This window comes from Chanodichthys erythropterus, chromosome 9 (assembly GCF_024489055.1).
Source record: "Chanodichthys erythropterus isolate Z2021 chromosome 9, ASM2448905v1, whole genome shotgun sequence".
Classification (NCBI taxonomy): Eukaryota; Metazoa; Chordata; class Actinopteri; order Cypriniformes; family Xenocyprididae; genus Chanodichthys; species Chanodichthys erythropterus.
Genome location: NC_090229.1, coordinates 21,648,424 through 21,676,371, shown reverse-complemented (window position 1 = coordinate 21,676,371; position 27,948 = coordinate 21,648,424). Strand labels below are relative to the sequence as shown.

At 36.8% G+C, this 27,948-nt stretch overlaps 1 protein-coding gene across 1 annotated transcript; it reads right to left on the bottom strand.

Annotated features, from left to right (window-relative positions):
• Positions 1 to 285: 285 nt before the first annotated feature.
• On the bottom strand, positions 286 to 27,383 carry cacna1sb (calcium channel, voltage-dependent, L type, alpha 1S subunit, b). The gene is made up of 45 exons (XM_067395035.1): positions 27,220 to 27,383; positions 25,819 to 25,924; positions 23,383 to 23,522; positions 23,069 to 23,202; positions 22,839 to 22,991; positions 22,459 to 22,664; positions 19,813 to 19,916; positions 19,349 to 19,488; positions 19,006 to 19,090; positions 18,762 to 18,922; positions 18,431 to 18,656; positions 17,003 to 17,210; positions 16,805 to 16,925; positions 16,452 to 16,566; positions 16,000 to 16,096; positions 15,711 to 15,780; positions 15,243 to 15,375; positions 14,965 to 15,094; positions 14,818 to 14,877; positions 14,628 to 14,734; positions 12,399 to 12,486; positions 12,094 to 12,201; positions 11,952 to 12,004; positions 11,712 to 11,858; positions 11,413 to 11,614; positions 11,005 to 11,163; positions 9,261 to 9,371; positions 9,098 to 9,181; positions 8,503 to 8,550; positions 8,002 to 8,028; positions 7,765 to 7,890; positions 6,388 to 6,453; positions 6,176 to 6,267; positions 5,868 to 6,027; positions 5,601 to 5,728; positions 5,395 to 5,491; positions 4,831 to 4,933; positions 4,656 to 4,757; positions 4,440 to 4,567; positions 4,144 to 4,266; positions 3,829 to 4,052; positions 3,666 to 3,751; positions 2,779 to 2,864; positions 2,607 to 2,693; positions 286 to 2,513 (listed from the first exon to the last, which is right to left on the bottom strand). The coding sequence occupies exons 1-45, from the start codon at positions 27,366 to 27,368 to the stop codon at positions 2,283 to 2,285; spliced, it is 5,511 nt and encodes a 1,836-aa protein (XP_067251136.1). The 5' UTR covers positions 27,369 to 27,383; the 3' UTR covers positions 286 to 2,282.
• Positions 27,384 to 27,948: the final 565 nt, after the last annotated feature.

Genomic DNA, 27,948 nt, shown 5'->3' with positions numbered 1-27,948 from the left:
TTTTGTTATTTTTGGCGCTCCAAAAATATTCTCGTCGCTTTATAATATTAATATTGAACCACTGTACTCACATGAACCGATTTAAATAAGTTTTTACTACCTTTATGGATCTTGAGAGAGGAAGTGTCATCGCGCTCTACGGAGACCTCACGGAGACATCGGATTTCAACTAAGATATCTTAATTTGTGTTCCGAAGATAAACAAAGGTCTTACGGGTGTGGAACGGCATGAGGGTAAGTAATAAATGACAGAATTTTCATTTTTGGGTGAACTAACCCTTTAAGCCTTGTTTGTGAAACCGGGGGGAAAAGTTATATTTTTACGCCAGAAGTGAAATGAAAATGCCTCAGGCTGAAGGAAATGCAAATTCACGTCTGTACAGTAGAGGTCGCAGCTCAAACAAACCTTTCAGCTGTGCTGCCATAAAATGGGACACGGAAGACAAAAGTTCAACACTTGCATCAGCAATAAAAAATTAAACACATATGAGATAAAAGCCGTTTTTGCATATTAGTATGGTTGAAGTGAGTCTTGGTCAGCAGCAAAGACATTTAATAAAGTGAGATTAAATACATAAGTATATTTGCATTATTTACCTATTATTGCAGGTGTGCTTAATATTCTGAGCTTGCATTTCACCGTTTTTATTCTTTTTTGAGAAATACTGAATCTGTTTTTGTGCAAGTGAGATTAGTAAATGCATGCTCACATTTAGAGTAGAACTACAATAATCATTATGTTTACTCCGTGCACACAATGCCTCTGCAGTTTGCACCTCACCCAGTGTAGAAAATAACAGTTAAAAGGAGCAGCACATGTCAACATCTACACCTCATGTCCCCAGAAAACTCCTTAGCCTACTAAAATATTTTTACGTAAGGGTACGTTTAGAAAACAAAAACTGAAAAGTTTTTTCCTTTGCGTTTTCCGCATACAGACTACAATGTTGTCAAAACACGAATCAGCGAAAAAGATAAAAAACGCATCCCTGTAAATGGCGAAGTCACTTTGTAATGATAAACTATGCTCTTATATACTGAAAACGCTTACAATAACGGTATCGTTTTCAAAAACTTGCACTTTGAAACCTGTTTTCTGGCCCCCCAAACGCCATTGTCGTGTAAATAAACGGCCAAAACGCATTAAAAGTTTTCAGTTTTTATTTGAAAACAGTGTTGTGTAAACCGCCCCTAAGGATAAGGGTGTCAGCACCTGTGGGTATTGGGTAATGCACGACACTAAAACAAAAAACAAAAAAACAGTTGTTCTCAAAGGGACACAGTTCAATCCAGCCTGCGTCCCATTCTTTCTCTTTTCTTCCACTGTCCTATCTCAACTGTACTATACAACAAATATACAAGTCATTGAATGATGAAAAAAAAAAAAAATCCAGAAAAAATGTATTGTTTTTCAATCCCATTATGAGCACTGAGGAAGATTCTTTTGAAGAATGTAAAGGCTCATGTGAAACATATGAACATGCATTTCAATTTGCAGAAAAAAACTTTTAATTTTATCAGACAAGCCCTTAATGTACCTTCTTGTATCATTTCTAAGTCATTTTGGATAAAGTGAGTAAATGTAAAAACACAAAAGAAGTGCTTTGCATATTGTACTTGCCATGTTATACACAGAGCACAGGCATGCAATCACTTCCCATTTAAATAAAAAAAAAGAAAAGAAAGAATTTAGGACCAATATGTCTGTTTAGAATCCGTGCACCTTTCGACCTGCTAAACATTTTCCTGTAAACAAGAAGCCAAGATTTAGAACCCCGTCCAGTGTAATAACAAATAATGTTATAACTAAATACCAAAAAAAAAAAAAAAGAAAATCAATAATTTCTTAAATAATGTGTGTCCTATGAATGTAACTTAACAGCGAGCAGTCAGCTGTTATAGTGTTACAAATATGTGCAGTTTAAACCATAGGCACATGTGACAAACAAAAGAAAAGACTTGCCTTCGTGTCTCTGTGTCCACGCATTACAACGTTTTCAGGCATTTGTCTGTATTATGCAAGTCACTCAACAGTAAATGTTCACAGAACAGAAGTGTGAACACTTTTATTGAGGATGTTTGGTAAATTCAGTCACCAAAAAACAAACAAGTCCTGAATCAGAGTAGCCAGCTGAAATAAAAATCACCAGACTTTGTATGGCAGACTACAGATCTTTGTAAAACAAACAGCACTACCTGTTCATAAACTGTGAAGCAAGTGATTTTGTACAATGGCAGAGAATTCAGGCTGATGAATTTGTTCAATGTCTCTCAGTATGTATCTACACTGCACTAGTGTCTTCATTGGGTTTGGCTGGCTTGGTGCCTGGTGGAACTGGGATGGGACGCCGTTTACGTTTTGTTACCTTGCCGCTCTGCCCGTTTACAATACCCTGAGCCATGCCCTCCATATCTGCCACACCAATATTAATGGCTTCTGCCAACTCCTTCCTAGTCACAGAAACAAACTGTGGATCATCAGCCAAGGAGTCTAGACCACCGTCTCTCAGTGCCTGAAGATTAAAGGAAAATACAGCTTAAGAGTCTTTCCTGAGAAGGTCTGTAATAAATGTAGACTACATGAGATGTGGCCTGGTGTAGTTTACCTGCTGAATGAGTTTGTCGGTGGCTGGTGAAGCTTCTGGTGCTGCTCTCTGGTTCTTTGATGCTCCATATGAGGGATTATATGGGAACTGAAAGAGTCACACACATAAACATAGGTGTCAGGAATATCAAAAAGTCTTTGTTTAGCTCAGGATATGTGACATTTGTCCACACCTGTGTGATATCGGTCCTCACGGTGGAATCTGACAGCCTTCTGTCATCAACACTTGAGACTCCGCCCACATACAAACTGGAGTCTCCTATTGGTCGCACAGGAAATGATGTCATTTATACAATAAAATGTGAAGATTTCTGTCAATATAATGATAATCAATGCATTTTCTTCATCGTATGATGATTATAATATGCTTGATAGATTATAATATATTTTTAATGTTAAAGTTTGGGGTCAAAATTTTTTAATGTTTAGAAGGAAGTCTCTTATGCTTTTATTCGATCAAAATACAGTAAAAACAGTAATATTGTGAAATATTAATATAAACTTTTTTCTTTTGTATTACATTTTAAAATGTCATTTATTCCTCTGATGGCAAAGCTAAATTTCAGCATCATTACTCCAGTCTTCAGTGTCACATGATCCTTTAGAAATCATTCTAATATGCTGATTTACTGCACAAGAAACATTTCTTATTATTATCAATGTTGAAAACAGTTGTGCTACTTAATATTTTTTTTGGTACAGTAGAATTTTTAGAATTCTTCAATAAAGTTCAAAATAACAGCATTTATTTGATATAGAAATCTTTTGTAACATTATAAATGTCTTTAATGTTACTTTTTGAGCAATTTTACGTGTACTTGCTGAATAAAACAATTATTTTTTTATTTATTTTTTTAAATCGTACTGACCCCAAACCTTTGAATGTACATGGAGGCATTTGTTATACTGCCTTTAATTAAAAATTAATAACATTTAATAAAAAATAAAACAGCACTTTAAATGTACTTATGTAAAACAATCATTAAGGTATAAAATATTGTTGATTATCCTGACAATAATATCACAATAAAAACATTTCTTTTGTTCTTCGGTCACCTACTGTTTTCACTTATGTCCTCGTATGAATAGTTTCTGGTTGCAGCAGTTGACAGTGACTCACTCTCAAAAGTAAACCTGGATGACATACTGAAAAACATCAGATGAGCATCATGACCATTACAGATACACATTAAGTGCACTTTTCTTTATAGTTATCCACTCACTCTTCAATAAATTTGGCATTGTTATTGGTGTTGGTTGTCGTTGGCATGTTATCAGGGAAGAATACAGCGTTCGGGAGGAAGACGGAGTCTGGAGGGGACTCTACATCCTCCGGTCGAGTCTCCACAAACTGCAGGGGCCTCTGGCTGGTCATCTGTGTGGATAGGGGGCTGTTGGGCTCAGAGGAGAAGGGGTCTGCGTTGAGTCCAAAGAGACCTCCTGTCCTCTGCATAGATAGAGACACAGAGGCTGTAAGTCCAGATGGATGTCTATATCTACATTTATCCACTTCCTTAAGAAGATGCTTTATTACAGACCCTGTATATGCCCTCCTCTCCGCCCTCCATGGCACGCTCCATCTCATCCTCAGCGATCAGGTCACCTGAGATGGCCCTGTGCAGTTCAGGTGCTGCCTCCTCCTCGATGCTGCGTAGACCTGCCTGCAAAATCAAAGGAGCACATGTACAAGGTACGAGAGCAAAGCAAATAGTTGTTTTTATCATTTGCAACCTAGCAAACTTCTTTATTTTCCTTGAAAAATATAAATTTTCCTATCTTTAAAACAAAAGCCACTTGGTTTGATATTAATGCAAGCATGTATCATAAAGTGCACCTTAATCTCATCAGTGTTCTTCTTGGTGGGCCTGTAACCGTAGTATTCCTCCTGCCGCTTCATAAACTTGCGGAAATGTTCCTGAATCAGGAAGGTGGCATAGAACTTTCCAACGGTGACTTCGTCCTCTACAGCCAATAAAACCACATTGTAGTAGTCAGACATGGACTGTTGTTTAAAAACTTAATTAAACATGAATGACTTCAGTGAATTCACCTCCAATGGGTGGAATGACCTGGTCCAACAACTTCATACTGGTGCGTTTCCAGATCGACTTAATGATGGCTCTCAGCTCCTCATTGGCCTGCTCAAAGTTTCCTAACAGAAAAATGTAAATTAAATATTATGTTCAGAAATTGACTGCTAATTAAATTTGATTTCAGTTACACACCTTCAGTTTTGATTTTCAAAGCTGTTCTGACCAATGCGAAGAGAGTGGCGTTGAATGTCACTGTGCCATCACTGTTCAGCGGCATGTTCATGGAAATCAGGCGCTGAGGTGGAATTTGAAGATACGGTTTTGAAATACATGTTGAATTTAGATCAAAAGACTGAAATTCAAATTAGCATTAGTATTCAGCAAAGATGCATTAAATTGATCTAAATTCATCTAAATTCTAAATTCTTACATTGTTACAATTGATTACATTGTTATTTATAGTAACAAATGTTTCTTCAAATCAGCATATTAGAATGATTTCTGAAGGATCATGTGATACTGAAGACTTGAGTAATGGCTACTAAAAAATCAGCTTTGCCTTCACAGGAATAAATTGCATTTTAATATGTATTCAAATGATTTTAAAATTGTAATAATATCTCATATTAAATGCTGTCTCGCTGAGAATAAGAGAACATCAATAACATTTAAAAACCTTACCAATCCAAACTCAAACTCAAACTGAATGGTAGTGTACTTTGAACAAAACTAAAAATGAAATGGCAATTGTCTTACCTTACATGCTGAGCGGTGGGGACAAAATTTACCAAAACCCAACGGTGGTTGTATCCGCCGCAGGAGAGTGACTACATCCAGATGTTTGATTCGTCCCCTTTATAAGGACAGAAGACAATGTATTCATAAAATGTTGACAACATCCAAAGCACAAAGCTACAGGAAAAGATGTCATTTGCATTGGAGCCTCATGTGATTTCACTCACGTTGCTTCAGGGTCATACTCCGCCCAGATCTTTTTGAACTCATCCAGGTGATGCGGGCCGAGGATTGACCAGTCGTGAGTGAGGTAGTCAAAATTGTTCATAATGACAGCCACAAACAAATTGATAACCTATTCAGGAAGAGAATAATTTCAACAATACTTCTGGGTTGTTTTTCATGTAAAAACTAATCTCTGTTAAACTAAACAACAATAAAATCCCATTGCATTTGAACTTTCTTGAGAAACAAGAGCCTCATTATTTGCTTACCAAAAATGCACACAGCATGTAAAAGCTGAGGAAGTAGAAGACAGAAATGCTGGAGCCGCAGGTATACTCCTCTCCAGGGCCGTAGTCCGATTTGGGGTCACAGAGCTTCCCGTACATAGAGGCTAACATGATATTAGGCCACTGCTCTCCAGTGGCAACCCTGTAAACCCACACACACATTATTCAACAACAACAAAAATGTTGCACTACTGTATATGAGCTCTTAAGCTGAGATTGCATTAAACAGTTTGCAAAGAATTACTTGTATTAGAGAACAAACAAGCAAAAAAAGTATATGGTTGACTCACCGAAACAATACCAAAACAGCTTGGGGGAAAGTTTGGAAGTTGTTATTGCGATTAATCTCTGTACCATCGACCAGGGCTATTTTACCAAACATCTATGGAGAGAAGGAGAAAGAGAGAGGAAGAATGAGAGTTGGAGAAGAGAGAATATAACAAGGAATATAAGAAGATAGGACATTTAAACAACTGAGGGAAACCAGATAAGTTAAGCTTACCTGCATCCCTATGACAGCATAGATGAAGAAGAGCATGACAATGAGAAGACCCACATGAGGCAGTGCCTGCAGGAGGAACACATCATCATATACTGTAAGATACATTCAGTTAAAGCTAAAACAAGGTTTACTTAATTTTAAGTCTCTTTTGCTCATCATGTACAGGAACTTGCTACTGCCAATACATACACCAATACGCTGCTGTATGTAAGACATACTGCTGCTGCGCAAATATCATATATCAATTACCCATAGCAGATCTATACAGGTGGAGCTGGGGAAGGTGGAGTGTTTTAGACGAACTCTGAAAGTGTGCTGCAACTGCTATAGTGAATGATAACCAGCCATTTAAATGTTGAACAACAAGCTCTTTGGCTGCAGATGAGACATGAACCAATCAGCTTGCGCCAAGCAGTTAACACTGTAAATATCATCAGCTTGCATTAAAGGATTAGTCCACTTTTAAATAAAATTTTCCTGAACATTTACTCACCCCCATGTCATCCAAGATGTTCATGTCTTTCTTTCTTCAGTCGAAAAGAAATGAAGGTTTTTGATGAAAACATTCCAGGATTATTCTCCTTATAGTGGACTTCAATGGCCTCCAAACGGTTGAATGTAAAAATTACAGTTTCAGTGCAGCTTCAAAGGGCTTTAAACAATACCAGACGAGGAATAAGGGTCTTATCTAGCGAAACGATTGGTCATTTTCGATATGTCCTATGCCTTCCCTATTCTGGCACTGCGTTCGTTCCGTAAGTAGAATAGGGAAGGTGTAGGACATCCGGCGTAAGCGTTTTGAGGAATACGGAAAGCAGAAGCATGTGCAAGGCGATAATTTGTGTTTATAAAGCATATACAGTTGTATTTTTTTTTTGAAAATGACTGTTTCACTAGATAAGACCCTTATTCCTCGTCTTGTATCATGTTTGGAGGCCACTGAAGTCCACTATAAGGAGAATAATCCTGGAATGTTTTCATCATAAACCTTAATTTCTTTTCGACTGACAAAAGAAAGACATGAACATATTGGATGACATGGAGGTGAGTAAATTATCAGGAAAATTTTTATTTAAAAGTGGACTAAACCTTTAAGGACCCATCAGCCTGTGCCATGTAGAGTATTGTGAGAGAACTAGGCATTTATTTGATCAAACACAGCAAAACACAATAATCAGGACTCTTTGATGATTAGAAAGTTTGAAAGAACGGCATTTATTGGAAATAGAAATCTATTGTAACATTATAAATGTCTTTAATATCACAATTTAATGCATCCATTCCTGAATAAAAGTTAATTTCTTTAAAAACTGGCCCTAAACATTTTAATTTTCTTTTGTGATCTATAGATGTTGATTTGTAATTCTCTTGTCTCACCTGGAAGGACTTAATAAAGGTCCACAGAAGGTTCCTGATCCCCTCTGAGCGATTGAGCAGTTTAATGAGACGTAGCACACGGAACAGTCGGAAGAATGTGATGGAAACTCTGACATTTTCTGCATCCTATAATGGAGTAAAATTATGAGAGAAATATATTAATTCCACCTAACAAACAAATAAAATATTAAAAGCTATAATTTTAGACAAGAAAACAAACCAGGAGAATGTACTTACAGCAATCGCCTGCATTGGATTCACTTCCTGAAAATCAAATAGTTTCTTTTCATTACTAATATCAGTTATGAAACACAAGTCTTTATACTTCTGAATAATATAATATAATATAATATAATATAATATAATATAATATAATATAATATAATATAATATAATATAATATAATATAATATAATGCCAAAATACATAGCAACACCAAAATGCAGTATCATGCATGGTAGATATTTTGTAAATATTTAAGCTTTTATATAAAATGCAGTCAAGACAGACTTTACCTAAATCGATTATAATGAATAATGAATTCATACCCTTTCAAATCAGACCATTTAGGCAAGCGACTGAGACAAAACAAAAATGATCTGTTGATTGAGCCACTAAGGTCAAGATTATTAATGGATATCTAACACATTCAGTTCTCCTTGTTCATCTTGTAGAATGAGATAATGCGAGTAGTTTGTGTTTTCACAGCAGTCCCATGCAGTGCAAAATGATATTTACAGCACAACCATGTAGACACCAGATTCCTCCACTGGTCTCCAGAGCAGCCTGAGGGGAACAGAGAGATGAGAAGTCAGGATGAGGGATGAAAGGTGTGAATGCAGCGCATGAGAGAAACGGCAATGCATCTTGGGAATCAGAGACAAACATCAACATAACATCACAATTATGGATCACACTTCCAAAACAAGTGGTTATTTTTATAGACAATAAAAAGTGCATCAAATCACTCTCGAGTATGTGCAGCAGTGTGTATTAAGCAGCTGTGAGAGATGGAAAGAGGGTGGTTCATTAACACAAGTGAAATGAATCATGAAAATGAGCCCATCAATGGCCACTGATGAATGAAGTTGATTGGATGATAAGAAAATCGAGCTGTGCTGATGAAATTGGTACCTCCTGTGCACTAATGCTGCTATTGACTGCTTGCTGTGGTCTGTGCTTCATGTATCGCTAAATACAGGTTTAAAATACAAGCCATTGTTGGTCGCCATTTGAAATGCTTTAGCTTTTGTAGAGGCATTTACAAAACATATAAATCACTGTGACAATATTTTTACATACTTGCGTAGCCTCAAACTGTTGTCATACTCACATCAACCTCACTGAGGACCACGTCAACGATACTACCGACCACGATGATGAAATCAAACACATTCCAAGGGTCTCCAAAGTAACCCTGTATGAAGACACAAAATATGTCATAAAATAGAGCACATCTTCTTATTCACAGTTTCATATTGAGGAAACACGAGTACCTTTGCTTTGAATGCAATGAGTTTGACAATCATCTCGCCAGTGAACAGGACAGTGAAGATGAGGTTAAGAGTGTCAGAGAGTTTGGTTATATGATCAGACTGGTTGCAGTGCTAGAGAAACAAGAGATGAACAAAGCAGACATTTTCTAGATGTATTTGGACTGTATTATTATATATTATACAGACTGAACATTGTTCTGACCAACATACTGACTGAATGGGTTTAAGCTTTATTTTATTGGGTTGTAAATAATGGTAAATGTTAAGGGTTTTTAATTATCAATTTAAAGGTGCCCTAGAACCAGTTTTTACAAGATGTAATATAAGTCTAAGGTGTCCCCTGAATGTGTCTGTGAAGTTTCAGCTCAAAATACCCCATAGATTTTTTTTAATTAATTTTTTTAGCTCTCGACTATATTACAGTGCATTTACAAAGTTCACACAGCTAATATAACCCTCAAATGGATCTTTACAAGATGTTCGTCATGCATACTGCATGCATGCGTCGGATTATGGGAATATAGTATTTATTTGGATGTTAACATTTGATTCTGAATGAGTTTGAGGCTGTGTTCTGTGGCTAACGGCTAATGCTACACTGTTGGAGAGATTTACAAAGAATGAAGTTGTGTTTATGCATTATACAGACTGCAAGTGTTTAAAAACGAAAATAGCGACGGCTCTTGTCTCCGTGAATACAGTAAGAAACGATGGTAACTTTAACCACATTTAACAGTACATTAGCAACATGCTAACAAAACATTTAGAAAGACAATTTACAAATATCACTAAAAATATCATGATATCAATGATCATGTCAGTTATTATCACTCCATCTGCCATTTTTCGCTATTGTTCCTGCTTGCTTACCTAGTCTGATGATTCAGCTGTGCACATCCAGACGTTAATACTGGCTGCCCTTGTCTAATGCCTTGATCATGAGCTGGCATATGCAAATATTGGGGTCATACATATTAATGATCCCTACTGTTACTGTTATGTTGAGATTCGCCTGTATGTCATTTCCATGTACTGAACTCTTGTTATTCAACTATGCCAAGGTAAATTAAATTTTTGATTCTAGGGCACCTTTAAAGGCAATATAATTTGAACTTAAAGATAGTAAATATTACATGCAGCAATAAAATTACATAACATTTAATACAATAATGTGAAATAATTCATTTGAAAATTGATCAATTTGGAAAAAGCAATTTGATAATAAAATTAATCTCAATAAAACATGATAAAAATAATTGTGTATAAGTACATAAACAAAGCCTTGCTAATTGACCAAAAAAAGAACACTTATTAAAAAAATTACACATTAAAAAAATTCCAAATATTGACTGAATTACACTAATGTTCAAAAGTTTGGGAAGTTTAGGACGTATCTTATGCTTATCATGGCTGTATTTGTTTGATCAAAAATACAGTAAATTCATATGGTTAAATATTTTTAATTTAAAATAAGTCTTTTCTATTTTAGTATATTTTAAATTTGTAATTTATTCCTGTGATAGCTACGCTGAATTTTCAGAAGCCATTACTCCAGTCTTCAATGTCCCATGATCCTTCAGAAATCATTCTAATATGCTGATTTGGTTTGGTTTGGTTTGGTTTGATTTATTATTATTATCATCAATTTGGAAAACAGTTGTACCTAAAAAAAAAAAAAAAAAACTTTGAACAGTAGTGTATATCATTAGTTGTAAATAAATGTAACTCCTATTTAATTGCTTACCTGAATTCCAAGACACAGTGTGTTGAGCATGATGAGAAAGAACATGAGATACTCAAAGTAGCAGGAGGTCACGAAATACCACACACGGTACTGGTGCGGGTTCTTCGGGATGTAGCATTTGAGCGGTCGTGCTTTCAGTGCATACTGCACACATTGACGCTGGTGATGGGCGAGACAGCAAGAAAAGATAATTGTGAAATCACTAAAACACAGTGAGCCCTGTTGCATGGACATCATAAACCTGATATGTATATACAATAAAAGTGGAGTTAAAGAAAAAAACAGGTATATAAAATGCAGATGTATATTGTAAATAAGATATTTTGTTCAACATTTTGACATTCAATATACTGGATCAAATCCCATGTGAATAAGAACATTAGAGATCAGCCGTCTCATGCTGGTTACCTGGTTTTTGTCCAGCTCGCAGTTCTTGTACTCCTGCTCTCCTTGTTTTTGGAAAGTGATGATGACGAAGCCCACAAAGATGTTCATCATGAAGAAGGCAATGATGATGATGTAGATGACAAAGAATATGGAGATACCCACACGATTATTGTACAAAGGGCCTGTGTCCACTTTATCTGAGTCTATGGCCCTATAAAGGATCCTGTCGAAGGTGAGGGAAGGAAGGTTTTGTGTGTAACACGTTACTGACATTAAAGTCACATGAAGATACAAATAGGATGAGATTTTCACACACTTACTCTGGCCAGCCCTCAAATGTGGAAATGGTAAAGAGAGCCAGCATGCCGTTCAGCACATTGTCAAAGTTAAAGTCGCTGTTGACCCACTGGCGCTGATGGACCTCCGTGTCATGAAGAGAGTTTTGCACATGCTTTAAAAATGTTCCTCTAAAAACAACCAAAGGCAAGGGCCATGTTTAAGATACTTTTCAGCAGCAACGTGAGCGTGAAATTCAAAGAAATGTGGCTAAAAATACTCACCGACACTCCTCTGCTGTCTTTTGCAAGGGGTCCGTACAATAGAACAATTTCCCCTGAATAAAGTTAATACATTTAGCATACAGCAACTTTCATTTCATTTCAAAATGCAGTGTTTTATAGCACAATATGGTGGTTGTCTCACCTTGAAGAGTTGCACTCCTATGCAGGAGAACATGAAGTCCAAGAGCATGGTGACCAAAACGATATTACCAATGGTCTTTATGGCCACAAACATACATTGGACCACATGCTGGAGAAGGGAATTTAAGTACATTTAGCGTCTATTATGTATCACGCTTGTAAGACTGCTTAAGTACTAAAGCAACCATTTGTTATCAGCATTTAAAAAAGTCATCAATATAGTTTTGATGGCAGTTATCTATATATAAAAATGCCACATCACAAATCAAAGCCGATTTTTAGTTTGGATGCTGAACACATACACACCTTTAACCCTTTGGCTCTGTTGATGGCCCTTAGAGGTCTTAGTACCCTCAACACCCTGAGAATCTTCACCACTGAGATGGTACTAGACCTGCAATCCAATAATGCAGTCCAATTATTGGCCTTGACTGTATATTAATTAAAAAGACGAACTAAAAAAACAAACATATTTCATTAATTTGTAAATTAAAATACTACTAACAAAATTCACAGTAAGTTGCTTTATGTGTTTGATTCACTAAAAAGAAATGACTCCTATGAGTCAAATCATTCAGGAATCGGTTAGACTACACTGGTCATGCTGAATGGATTTGTTTGGCTAAAAAGAATCAAGTAATAAAAGTCATTTGTTTGGGAATCATTTTGACTACATTGGGCATGCTATGTGTTTTTGATTCACTAAAAAAAGATTAATAAGAGTCATTCATTCCAGAATTATTTGGACTACATTGGTCGCACTATGTGTTTCTGAATCATTAAAAAGGACAGCCTCAAATGAGTCATTCATTCCAGAATCATTTGGACTATATCCTCCTGAGACCCCCAAATGTTTTTTTTTTTTTTTATTTAGTATTTTTTTACGTCATTATATTGTTTAGCGCATAAGCAACAAATGAAAAAATAACATTTTAAAAAAATTATATTTTATTCATATGTTATGCTATGTCCTCTGTAGTGGACACCAGGACTAAGTTGTTTAAAAAATAAAATGACATGAAATGACATGTATAGGCAAAAACAATGGGATTTTTTTTAATCACCAATCAATTTTTAGGCTTCAGGATTGTTTTTAACCAAACTTTGTATAAAGATGATTCTCAACTATGTTATGAAACATATAATGGAATTAATTGATATACCATTTTACTTTATGCAGTATGAGGGTAAAATGGCCATACATGGGTTTTCCCATTCAATACAATGTATCTATACACTGTATCTAATTTGCATATTAATGTGTTCTTGGAGCAACATGCAATGAAAAAAGAAGTGTAATAATGGGAGCAATAATTGGCAACATTTTCATAATAATATCTAATAATTAATAGGAATATTGATGTATAATTTCTTTCCCTTGTGTCTCCTGAAATGCCTGATAAACATGATTTAAGTCCTGGTGTCCTCTACAGTGGACATGTATGAAATCAATGTTCTGTTTCATAACAGAAAGTCATATTTTGATTTGAAACCCCATAACATTTTCCTGAGATGTTGATTTATAATAAACAATTTGAAAATTAATCCAATTTAAATAATCACAAAATATTATCATATTTCCATAAGAGTGCTAATTTTCATTTTTTTAGTCATATTTAAAGACCAAGAAGTTGCTGTTGTAATGGGGAAACCTCTAAAAATCTAGTATCTCTGCAAAGCCCTGAATGTGCTCTTTACAGGACATCCAGACTTAAAATTGTGACATGTATGATGTCAGAGAAAACCACTAAAATATAATGTCCACTACAGAGGACAGAAGTCTGGGTCCCAGGAGGATATTGGTCGCGCCATATGTTTTTGGCTCAGAAATTGGACGAAACTGGTCATGCCTGCTACAGTGTGTTTCTGATTCATTAAAAAGAACTGGGTCATAAGAGTCATTTGTACACTGTTCTTACTGTACATCTCATGTTGTAGATTCATTAGTAGTGTTGCTAAATAGTAAATTCTGCTAAATTCTGCCTGTGTTCATTAGTGGAAGAATTCATGTGGGTGAAATGGTTAACAATTTTTTTTTTATTATTATTTGACAGGCTGTCTTTGTAGTTTATATGTAAGCAATAAGTTACGAGAGGCTGTGTTGTATCGTGAATAAGCGGGCTGAAGAGCGTAGTTAGGCACGATGCGAAGCGGAGTAATGCAGGTAATAAACTCGCTCACTCAATCTTTTTCCTCACAGTACACTTCTACATAATACAGTAAGCTTCAATAAACAATATCAACTGAGAACATACAGTTTATGTTGCTAAGGTTTCTAAGGGTGTGTAGTGATACACAGAACCGTTAGGTGAAGCGGTCATAGCCTTGTTTTATCGTGAATAAAACACAGCTATTGACCAATCAGAATCAAGGACAGGAACTAACTGTTTTATAACCAATATTAATAATATTCCTTGTTAGAAACAAAAAACATCTTTGTCAAAGCTATATAATAATAGCTGCTTTATCCAACAGAGATTGGGGGTGATGATGTATAATAACAACTGAAACAGCATAAAGTATTATTGAACTTACTCCATGCCCATGGACAAGAGGGAAACACCCACAACAATGAGATCTAGAATGTTGAAGGAGTTTCGGCAGAAAGAGCCAGTGTGCAGGAACGCTCCATAAACCGTCATCTAAAATTACACAGGTCAATGCTGAATTAAATGTCAGCCAAACCACAAATCTGAAAGGTAAATAAAGTTGACAAGCATGTTACCTTCAGCACAATCTCAATGGTGAAGACAGTCGTGAAGACAATGTCGGCATAAGCCAAGACCTGTGGGATGAATGAATGAACGCAGATTTTTATGAACGGATAACTAAAAGTTCAGTCAAAGCAATACAGTAATCAAAGTTTTGGTACCTTGTTTCGGAATGAATGGGGGTCGATGGGATCTTCAGCAGCCAGGGAGATACTGCTGAGGAGGATGAAGAGGAGGATGATGTTGGTGAAGGTGGTGTGGTTGATGATCCTGTGGCAAAGCTTCCGGAACCTTTCAACAGAGTGCATCAGTTACTAACCACTGACAGCACATCACCAACACCTCATTTTGGGGTCATTTGTTAGGCACAATTAAAGTATGGTCCTAAATTTAATTCGGTGGTCTACATGGTATTAAAAAACAGGGCATAAAGTCTCACTTGTTCTGTGGGCCAAAGATGAAAAAGGAGCTGGCCTCGGGCATGGGCACCACTGTTTCCTTGAGCTGCAAGTCGGCCATGGGTCTGGGTCTGGGGCTGATTGGGATCTCTGGTTCCTCTTCCTCATCATCACCTGAGCAGGAATGAAGGATTACACTAAATCAACTCAAAAAAACATCACATGCATTCAAAGATCTATTTGTGATCTATTAAGATTTATTTTGATTAGCATTAATGCTGTACAGTTCATTTAATTTAGCACAGCTCAAGAACCACATGAAAATAGCCAGCAGTGTGGTTTGAAATGTGCTCCATAAATGAGCTTGGAGGCTGGAGCTAATAATACATTTTACTTATAATAGATCAGCTATCTTCGAACTTCATCCTTTACATGTTTAAAGATGTAGTGTGCGGTCTGAGCCAGCATTTTATGAAGTGCAAAGCCCTCAGATGTTATTTAAACCTTACCTGGAAAGTCCGCAGGAGGGAAAGGGTCCTTCACTTCATTAACATTTGATTCAAACTCATCTATCTTGAGCTGGAGATGAACACATGATGAAACTGGTTTAGGTTTCATTTACATTTGTTCATTTAGTTAAGCCAGCATCAAAGCCTTGAATTTGATACGGATGATTAAAGACTCAATTTGCTGTTGTATTTTGGATAATCTTGACAGTGCTAGCTAGAAAGCCAACTAGTAAAGCACTGCAGTAGGTTTATCTAAAATAAGCAATGTTCTGAGTGGTGTCGAACATACCTTGGCTGTGGTGGGCATTCCCTCAGCTTTTGACCTTGACTCCATCAGTCTCTTAGCAAGCTGGGCCTTCTCCTCCTCACTCTTCTCTGGCAATGTTCTTAGTAATATTGTGAAATATTATTACAATTTAAAATAACTGTTTTCTATTTAAATATACTTTAAAATATGATTTGTTCCTGTGATTTCAAAGTAGAATTTTCAGCAGCCATTAATCCAGTCTTCAGTGTCACATGATCCTTTAGAAATTATTCTAATATACTGATTTGGAATTTAAACATTTATTTGAAATAGAAATATTGTCATAATTGTCTTTACTGTGACTTTTGATCAATTTAATGCATCTTTGCTAAATAAAAGTATGAATTTCTTAAAAAAAAAACAAAAAAAACAAGCCTACTGAACTGAACGTTTGAACAGTAGAGTATGTATAAATACTCTAGATTTGTTCCTACCTCATGAGTTTCCTCCGGGCTTTCTCCTCCGCTTTCTCTTTTTGTGCTGCTGTCAGACTCTCAGCCTCGGCTAAATTGTCCACAGCGATGGCCAAGAACACATTCAAGAGAACGACTGATCAACAGCTTGCTAAGAAAAATCCCAAACACCTTTATCACAACAATATAACATTATAGGATCTGAAACACTTCCCACTTAGCAGCAGAAACATTGGCAAATGTGCATTTTATATTAAATGCTTTGCTATATTCTTTTAAAAAACAATACTGCATTCCCATTTACCCTCTCCAATCATTTCTGACAAATACACACCAGAGACATAAAAATAATGACATATGCTTCAAAAGGATACAGTTTCCACAGAAATATAGAATTACAAAGTAAATGCTGACAAGAATTCCTGGGGATTGAGGTCCACCATGAGCCATGATTCCATTGTACATGATCGTGTCCCACTCCTCTCCAGTTAGGACCTGAAAACAAAGGCCAACCTCACATAAACAGCTTCTGTAATCAGAGAAAAATGTCAATAAAATTGCTGACGGAGTACCTGGAACACACTGATGAGGGCCTGTGGGAAGTTGTCAAAGTTACTGCGCTGAACCACTCTGTCAGGGAAGTTGAATTTCCCACCAAACACCTGCATTCCCAGGAGGGCGAAGATGACGATGAAGAGGAAGAGGAGCAGGAGCAGGGAGGCGATGGATTTCACTGAGTTTAGAAGCGATGCCACTAAGTTATTAAGTGATGTCCAGTACCTAAAATCCAATGAGAGGAAATTGCAATCTTGGAGGAGGAAACAGGTATTTTGTGTTTGGGAGGTCATTTATTGTAGAAATAATGATAATAATAACAATAATTTTAACAGAAAAGAAAAATACTACATTAAAAACGAACGAATGAATGAATAATAAAATAAAATAAAATCATTCAATTAGTTTATGTTATATTTAAAGGATTAGTTCACTTTCAAATTAAAATGTCCTGATAATTTACTCACCCCCACGTCATCCAAGATGTTCATGTCTTTCTTTCTTCAGTCAAAAAGAAATTAAGGTTTTTGATGAAAACATTCCAGGATTATTCTCCATATAGTGGACTTCAATGGGCACCAAATGGTTGAAGGTCAAAATTACAGTTTCAGTGCAGCTTCAAAGCGTTCTACACGATCCCAGACGAGGAATAAGGGTCTTATCTAGAGAAACCATCACTCATTTTCTAAAAAAAAAATTAAATTTTTTATACATTTTAACCATAAATGCTTATCTTGAACTAGCTCTCTTCTTCTCTATTTGAATTACAGCAGTGTAGACACTGCTAAGTGTATGACTGCCCTCCTCAGGTCAAAGTTTGAACTAAATTGTCATATACAAAATGCTAGTGCAAGTATATAACAATTAGTTCAAACTTTGACCTGTGGAGGGCAGTAATACACTTAGCAGTGTCTACACTGCTGGAATTCAAATAGAGAAGAAGAAGAGAGCTAGTTCAAGATGTGCATTTATGGTTAAAATGTATATAATATATATTTTTTTTTTAGAAAATGAGTGATGGTTTCTCTAGATAAGACCCTTATTCCTCGTCTAATTTTGACCTTCAACCGTTTGGAGGCCATTGAAGTCCACTATATGGAGAAAAATCCTGGAATGTTTTCATCAAAGACCTTAATTTCTTTTTGACTGAAAAGAGAAGACATGGACATCTTGGATGACATGGGGATGAGTAAATTATCAGGGAATTTTAATTTGAAAGTGAACTAATCCTTTAACAAGGCAACATGTATTATCTTACAGTAAAAAAAATGTTAAAATTAGGCTTTAGAAGTGTGATTTGTTGCAGGAAAATAAGGAGTTTGAAGGAATTAAGAGGCAAGATTTGGAAATTACAACTTAAATTACATAAATATTATTATATTGGAAACTTAACTTAAAGTTTAAGATTGATTTCTATTACTGTAGGTTTTAAAAAGTGAACCTACTTTGTGAGCTTGAATAAGCGTAGCAGTCGTATGCATCTCATCACAGAGATCCCCAGTGGTGTCATGATGCCTGACACGACCAGGAAGATCTCCAGTAGTCCAATCGTGACCACGAAGCAATCAAATCGGTTGAAGATGGACATGAAGTAGGCTCTCAGACCAAACGCATACATCTTCATAACCATCTCAATCGTGAAACAGGCGAGCAGGATTATATTGGCAGTTTCTGCAAACAGAACCAAAACTCATCAACATCTCAGACTTGATAGATTCCTTATAACAACCAACAAACTAAATAGGAGTTAGGAATGTATTGCTTTATGAAACAGACCTTGAAAACTTGTTAACCCCTCAGTCTGGTTATGATGCTCCGTCGCAATGACCAGAGTGTTGAGTAACACAACAAGGAGAACCCACCAGTAGAAGAATTTAGATTTCACCCAGGTATGACACTTCCTACGTAAAACAATGTTCCAGCGGCGTGCAAGACGGCTGTTGATTTCAAAATGAGAACATGGAGAATCGGTCTTCAGTTGAATCACGATGAATACTTTTGTTTTTGATTGCATACTCACTAGAAATAGACCACCTTGTTGATCCCCTCCATCTGGTATAAACTATCTGTCTCTGAATCAGTGTTCTTTCTAAGAAGAAGAAGTGCTGGAGAGTAAATCAAAGTAGTAAGAAACTTTAATGATGCTGTTCTTGCGCTCTTTGACAAGTATACACTTAAATTACCATTTGGATGATATATTGTATAGACAGACAGACAGACAGACAGACAGACAGACAGACAGACAGACAGACAGATAGATAGATAGATAGATAGATAGATAGATAGATAGATAGATAGATAGATAGATAGATAGATAGATAGATAGATAGATAGATAGATAGATAGATAGATAGCACCATTACCCTCAGAATCTCCATCCATAACTTCAGCATGAGTGATCCATTCCATGTAACCTTTCAGATCCTCATCCATTTGTTGTCGTATTCGTATTTGTTGGTATTCTCCTCGTGACCGTGACTTCTCCCTCTCTTTAGTAAATTCCCTGTAGAAAGGAAAAAATAATTTCTTATGTAGGCCACTTATGTAGTTGAATTTGCTAAAATGGCTGTATGGTCATGTTATATCTGTATATGTGTCTATGAGCCATTTAAGTTGATTAAACATATTTGTGTCCCACAAACCATTTAAATTAACTCATTCAGCCATGTTTCTTGATTCATTAGCCACTGAGATGAAATAATAAAAAAATTTAGCCTACGATTGTATTTAATTTCATCTCCAACTTCCATAATTGATGACTGAACTGAAATTTGTGCAGCTAGTATCAAAACTGTTCATTAAGAACTTGCATTAAACGAGCTCATACCCGCTCAATACTCCAAGGACCAAGTTGAGGATGAAGAAGGAGCCCAGCAGTATCAGAGTCAGGAAGTAGATCCAGGGCCAGTCATTCCCCATGGCATCATTAATCTGAAAGATCAAATCATCACAATATTTGATTTTGACAAAGATGAGATATGGATTTAGTGTTTGTTTTTAAAGTTATGTTTTTTGTAGTTTAGTAATTATAAATAATCGCGTTCCAGATAGACTTGTGCATTAGTGGTGGGGATTTTTCAGTGACTTCTTTTACAAGTTACATCTTTACAGCAGTAGGTGGCGACAAGTGACTGTTTTAATGAGTGAGTAATCGAAACGATTCTGATTCGTTCAGAGATGAAACACTATTTTGCGTTTTTCTTGGATATGTACCGAGGTTAAAGGGTTAGTTCACCCAAAAATGAAAATTCTTTCATTTATTACTCACCCTCATGCCACACCCGTAAGACCTTCGTTAATCTTCGGAACACAAATTAAGATATTGAAGATGAAATCCGATGGCTCAGTGAGGCCTCCATAGGGAGCAATGACACTTCCTCTCTCAAGATCCATAAAGGTACTAAAAACATATCGGTATCGGTTTAAATCGGTTCATGTGAGTACAAGAATATTTTTGGTGCGCCAAAAAAAAACAAAATAATGACTTATTTAGTGATGGCCGATTACAAAACAGTGCTTCAGGAAGCATCGGAGCACAAATTAATCAGTGTATCGAATGTCGCGTGTCAAACTGCCAACGGCTGAAATCACATGACTTTGGTGCTCCGAACATCAGATTCGACACACTGATTCATTTGTGCTCCGAATCTTCCTGAAGCATTGTTTTGAAATCGGCCATCACTATATAAATCGTTATTTTGTTTTTTTGGCGCACCAAAAATATTCTCGTCGCTTTATTAATATGGAACCACTATATGAACCGATTTAAATATGTTTTTAGTAGCTACCTTTATGGATCTTGAGAGAGGAAGTGTCATTGCTCCCTATGTGTTCTGCAGTGGTGTAGTCTAGTTTTTTGTAGTGAGTATACTGTGATTTTTCCCTCACAACCTCATACACCACCACACCCGCTAATGCATATGTATCTGATCTAGGCTACATGAAATTGAGGGCATTTTGAAAGACTATGTGTGTGTTATCAACATGTCAATTTATTATAATCAACATAAGACTTTAACAGCCAATGACATTAACAGCTCTGGACTGATTTTATACTGTTTAGTGTCAATCACCAAAATTCAAATTCAAATTCAATTTACTTTATTGGCATGACATATTTCCAATGTCAATCACCATCTAACTCAGCCAGTTAAGATCTACATTTAGTCTTAGATGGTATATGAATATGGTCTCTGAATCATGAGTTCAATGCACATTTAAGAGTTAAAGTTGCAACTATTATTACAAAATGCTGGATTAAAAACAACCCAAGTTGGGTTGAAAATGGACAAACCCAGCGATTACGTGACATTGTTTACAAGCTGTAACGTCTTTCCGCGGTTGAAACACTGATTACTCGAATACACGAAACATGATATGGATTTCATTAAGTTGTTCTGTATCTTTTATCATACCTTCAGAAGTTTATTCATGTTTATTTCGCGCTGTAACTGGTATTAAAGCGGAAGAGAGAACCAGTTCACGTGCGCTTCACGCTGCCGCGTCTTGAACTGATGAGGCCATACAGCGGTCACGACATATTAAAGAGCGCCAAAACGGTATTTATGTTTTTTTTATTACGTAGTAAAATGGGCAGAATTTGAAATATGAGACTTTGTTTCATGTCAAAAGCAACAAACCACAAATCTTATTGTGATTTATTGGATGGTTACGTATCCTCGTGCTTTTTAAGTGGGTATACGGAAATCCTTAACCTTTCCCTAGTGGGTATACGGCGTATACGTTACCTGCGTATCACGTAGACTACAATGAAGATTAATGAAGGTCTTACAGGTGTGGAACGGCATGACGGTAAGTAATAAATGACATCATTTTCATTTTTGGGTGAACTAACCCTTTAAGGGGTCTTTCACACAGAACGCTTTATTATTCCGTTATAATGATGCAGGGCAGTGGAAAGCGCAAAAATAAAGATTGATGCGCGAGATGCTGCAAAAATTCAAGGAAAAAACGTAAGATGCTCAGAAACGGAAATAAAAGCTGCAGGGTTCCGAGACCCATTTTAGAAGTTGAACCTCTTTTTAACTCGACAGGGCATCCTAAAAACGCGACTGAAAAAGCAGCTAGAGGCAGCACAACCGTCAAAGTCGTGAACAACACTACAGTTACACAACTAAATAGCCACAATTCTGCTTTTACTTCGCTTGGAACTATTTCAGCAGCGGAGCAAAAATGGACAAAATAACTGGAAATATATTTTATCTAAACTGTAGGCTACTCAGTATTAATTTTTTGTGTACTTATGTGTTGTATAAAAACAAATATCAAAACCTAATTGCTCTAAATATCAGCATAATTTATAGGCTACTGATTGATATAGTAGCCTATCAATAATAATTTAACATCAGCATACAGTAGATTTATTATTGCCTCATAAAATAAATGAATGATTGTCCTCTGGTCTCTCTACAATATAATAATAAAGAGGACTATCATGCCCATAAATAATTACCCAGTAGAGCACATCAGTCCAGCTCTCCATTGTGATACACTGAAAGACTGTGAGCATAGAAAAGCCAAAGTTGTCAAAATGGGTGATGCCAAAGTTGGGACCAGGCCAACCTGCCCGACATTCAGTGCCATTGATGGTGCAGCGGCGCCCGTGTCCAGCCTGAGCACAGGGTGATGGCTTCTCATTCTCCCTGATGGCAATGATGTCTGAAACAGAGGTTGAAAGCTTAGATAACAAACAGTGTTGGTGTTGCGTTGTCAATTCATTATCTTTACACTAAAGTATTGTCTTTTACATATCCAAAACTGGTTTTCAGTTATGAGATTCACTTTAATATATGTTTAAAGATCAGTTATCAGTCTCCAAATAAAAAGACTCACTAGTTCCCTGGTAGTAACATGTCTTGTGCATTTTACATTTGAACAGCTCCAAACCCATAATGGCATAAATGGTGACCATGAAGAAGACTAGTAATGCAATGTGGAAGAGGGGCAACATGGACTTCAGAACAGAGCTCATCACCACCTGCAGGCCTGGATGAAAACAAATACACTTTTAACACACAACCTTTTTGGTAAAGACATTATATTCTAATTTTTTTCAGTCTTACTGGGCACTCCTGAGACGAGCCGCAGTGGTCGCAAGACTCGAAACGCTCTAAGAGCCTTCATGTCAAACCCCCCTCCCTTCTCTTTGGGAACTCCTGCTATTGTGTTGATGGTGTCCACAATAAGTGTGAAGAGCCTGCGGAAGCAGTTCAAAGGAGTATTACTTAAAGAATATAAAACACAAAGTCAGATTATATTGTATGGATTATTAATATCTCACAAACTCTACAAAAAGTTCAGGAGAGTTTTGAGAATAAATTTCAGCTGTCAATTGTGTGTGTTTTGTGACTTCTAGACATTCTGAATGTCATCTTACCCCATGAACACAATAACAAAGTCTAATATGTTCCAACAATTTCGTAAATAGGCTCCTTCATGGAACAGGAGGCCATATGCTACTATCTTTAGGAAGCACTCCAGAGTGAAAATGATCAGGAAGATGTACTCCAGACTCTCCTGCAAGGAAACAAACAGTGTTAAAGGAGGGATATGACAACATTGCTGTCACATTTCTATTAAAGTCAACATGAAATCAAAATTGTATTTTTTATAGAATATACCAGTGTTTAAAATGAATGAATCAATTCACGATAAAGAAACCCTAACTTTTTTTCTTGTTCACAAAACCATTAACCATTAACTAATGCCAACTTTAAGCTTTTACTCTTAGCTATCTCTGCATATTAAGCTGGATTGGAAGTATTTTAAAGGGGACCTATAATGCCCCTTTTACAAGATGTAAGTCTCTGAGGAATCCAGAATCTGTGAGGTTTCATCTCAAAATATTCCACGTATCATTTATTATAGCTTGTCAAATTTGGCCCTATTTGGGTGTGAGAAAAAACATGTCGTTTTTGTGCATGTTCCTTTAATTGCAAATGAGCTGCTGCTCCCAGCCCGCTTTCCAAAAGAGGGCGGAGCTTTAACAGCTTGCTCTTCAGTTGCTCTACTACAACAAAGTTGGAGAATCTCACACAGCCAAAATGACGATTGTCAGTAATGGTGTCAAACCAGACATTGATGGAGAGACTCAGGAAGAAGTTACAACTTATAGAATGCATCTGGACATTTCTGAACGGTTAGTGGATAAATTTATGTAGTTGCCGTGGAGTTGATTCAACTCATCGACTAGCATGTGCCATCATGTTAATCTTTTGAGCAAACCCAGCGTTGAATTGACCCTAGTTTATGAAGCAGCCCGGCGTAAATGGTAACATCACTCTACTACAACAACTCTTCCTCTTCTCTAAAGCAGCCCAGCGTGGCCTTGCCTACTTTTTTGTGTGTTCCCAGGGGTAGGGTTTATGTAAATTTTAGGGTTAGTGATGTCACAAGCCGTTTGTTGTAGTCCTTAAACAGAAAATATCTCCCTTTGCATTAAGCTTTGCTGTTGTTTATGCGATTTAGTGATCATAATCAACCACCCCTTTAACGTAAAAAATGTACATTATAAAATACAAGGCATTTTCTTTGACTTTCTGAAGAACATTCATGGATGTTTTGGTGTTTCCACATCCTAAAATGACTTTATATCTCAGAAGAGGTTTTAGCAGCTTTATATCACTGTCAACTACCTCGCTTGGATGATTCATTAAAAAAAAAACAAAAGCAAAGTGGCACTAAAACCCAAAACTTTACATTTTGCCAAACCAAACAACCTTCCTCAGATGTGCAGTGAGGATCCATCTGTATGTTTACACAGCACACTGCCTCTCACTCTACACTAAAAGGCCATATCCAACTAATTCTGACCATGACTACTGAGATCCACTCTCAGCTCCTCTTTCATGACTAGTATCCAAGGAATGGATGACCCACGCCGGCTTAAATCACTGTAACCCCAGGGGAGTAAATAAGTGAGTGCGGCTCAGATTTGTGTCATCTGAAATGTAATAACACCCTGTGTTCTGAGACAGGAGAATATGACTGCACACGCTAGTGGAAAGAGTGTGTGACCTACATACCGCCATTGAAGCTTTGAGTCATGAAATAAGCTTGTGTAAAGAGGATCATTATTTTTAAGTATTCCTACACATAGGAAAATAGTTTTGGCAATTTAGGTCAACAACAGCAAAGTTCCACATGGGGTAAATGATTTCATTATCTTGCAAGTCTTGGACCCTCAGTGTGTGACAGAACAGTCACGTCAATAAAATCTATATTCATTTCCTCATCAGATGCGTCATGAAAATCCCCTCCTATGATTTGGGTGTATTTTTAAACACTACACTTGTACCTTTGGACATGCACATCTCAAACCATAGACTAAATATAAAACATGCGACACAAAACAGCACCTGCTAGCATGATATATTTACAGTTAGTAAAACATTTCTGAATTACATTCTAGGTAGGCCTATTAACTTATCATTTTATTTAACTTAAACGCTTATTTATGTAAATCACACATTGGCTATTAATCCAAAGGAATTCAGTGCAAACGTCAACAGTGAGAAAAAATTAGCGCACATGTATCAGTTTCAAAACGCATACCTCCAAAGACCTGAACAGGCAAAGATCTGAACACCACTTTATCTTGGATATGGAAGTTTCTCAGATTCTCTGGCAACACACCTTGAGGCGTCTGAGACATATCTATCCCTTTAATTGTGCAATAATGTTTTATATCTATAATTTATTTGCAAAATGGGTTGATGTTTCACTGCAAATTTCTTGTAAATTGTAGTAATCAGAGATTATTTGTTTAATCAGTATGTTCTCTTATGATACATGTAATTTAAGAACATCTCACCAATGTTAAGTTGGTGTTGTTGGTGTCCTCTTCAGGCATGGGGAGAAACACAGCCAGAGCTATGCAGTTAGCAAAGATAGTTAGCAGGATAATGATCTCAAAGGGTCTGATGGAGTCTGATCAGGAAAACATTGGGCACAAACTACCACTGGAAGATCAAGGTAAAGATTTTCACATTCAAGTTTGTGATGGATATGAGCAGGTCTGGCATAAATTAGATTTAACTATAAAATAACAGTTGACCAGTGCCAAATACTGGTCAACAAATTTTTAAATAAAAGAGAGGCATATTGGACAGTTATTTGGTCAGTAGCATAACTAAATTATAATCAGTGACACACTGACAAAATGTTCCTCAATTCTTATGGCTTCAGAATTACTTAATAATCATCTATTATTGTTGAGTTTAAACTGTTCTGCAATTTTGTGTGCATTTCTGCCACTAGGGTGTGGAATTAGAATTTCCCTGCCAGCTCAGCATCATGTCCACTAGTGATCCCACACAACAGCTGTACACAGCCAGAATATTATTATACTGTATAAATACACATAGGCAAATAGCTCCAAAATTACACCTCCTATTCAGACTTCCATTTATATGCCTCTTACTTTATGAACTACTCAGGAACAAAAATAGAAAGTTTTCAGTTCGTAAAGCAAATATTTAATGTATATTGCTGCTTTGTCTCCAATTGTGTTCTTAAAGAGGAAGTAACGAAGTCACTTCCTACTTTTTTCTGAACTGCAGCACAGTTGAACATTCTTGTTCTTGTTGGGAATTTAGGAACTTACAGTTATGAAAGAGACTTACAGCGTTCTAACAAATATCTTTGTGTATTTAATCATTTTGCATATACAAAATTGCCAATTTAACAGCTAAAAACACTATAGAGCCATGTTAAAATGAACAAAACTGTAAATTGGGACAATTAACACTAGTTTAAAGTCTTATTAATAGCGTTTTGCGGACTGGCTGTAAATAGTCTGGGGTTCATCCTTATCATCTTGCAAGTAAAGGCCTGAAACAACTTCCAATTGACCATGGTGAGTCTGACACATAACAAAAGCTTAACACCTTCAGTTCACAACTGAGACAGAGATTTCAGCACCTTGAGAGACACTAAACCTGGGGATTACTCTTTTATTTTCTCCACCTCGCAGATCAAGATATCTTTCATGGAGCAAATATCTCACTATGGTTTTTTGAAGATGAGTAAGACAGACAAACCCACGTTTGTGTACTTTTTCTGGCATGCATCCTAAACCATCTCTCTGGGGCCTTTCTAAAACATGCCTATCTCAGCATATGATTCAATATCCTAACTAGATGAACGTCAAATCACAATCCAAAGCTATAGAAAGGGATCTGAACAACTAAAATCGAGTTAGTTTGAAGGATACTTCCATTCCACAATGTTGATGCAGGTCTTGCGGAAAGGGTTTTTGAGCGTGAAGAAGAACAAGGAACGTGGAGGTCGAGGGTTTCCTCCAGTGGCCTGCAATTTCTTGAGCTTCTCCCTCTGCTTTCTCTTCAGTTCTTCTTCATTCATGATGAACGAGGCCAAAGCTGCCACACCACCACCGCCGCCACCACCACCACCACCACCACCACCACCACCACCACCACCACCTGACTCCATTTTGAATCTCCCAAATGTAAAACCTTCCTTTTTCCACAAAAAAGAATGGAACTTTACCCAAAAACCTGAAACGAGATTCCTAGTTTAGCAAATCCTTGATCTCATTAAGTCCAGGTCAGATCTTCAGTATGGTCCTAAGCTTCATCCACCATCTCGCCCTCTCTGAGGAAGGCACAGTCTACCTTCTTGGCCCTGGCCCCTGCTGCAAACCTACACCAGACAAGGAGGCATTAGAGGGGCAGGGAGTGTTTAGACGCAGCTGGCCCCTTCTGAGGGATATTTATAGACGGGCAGTCAGTGTCCATTCTTGGGGGTGCGGAGGCAGGTGGAGGAGGGGAAGGGCTGCCTTGGGGTGCAGCAGATGAAGAAACCAAGAAAGAATGACTAACATTCCGTAAAAGAATTTCAACTGCTTTTACAGGAAATGAAACAAGACATTGAAAAGAAGGAACAAGGAAGAATAGAATTCATAAAGTGGTAAGGAAATATG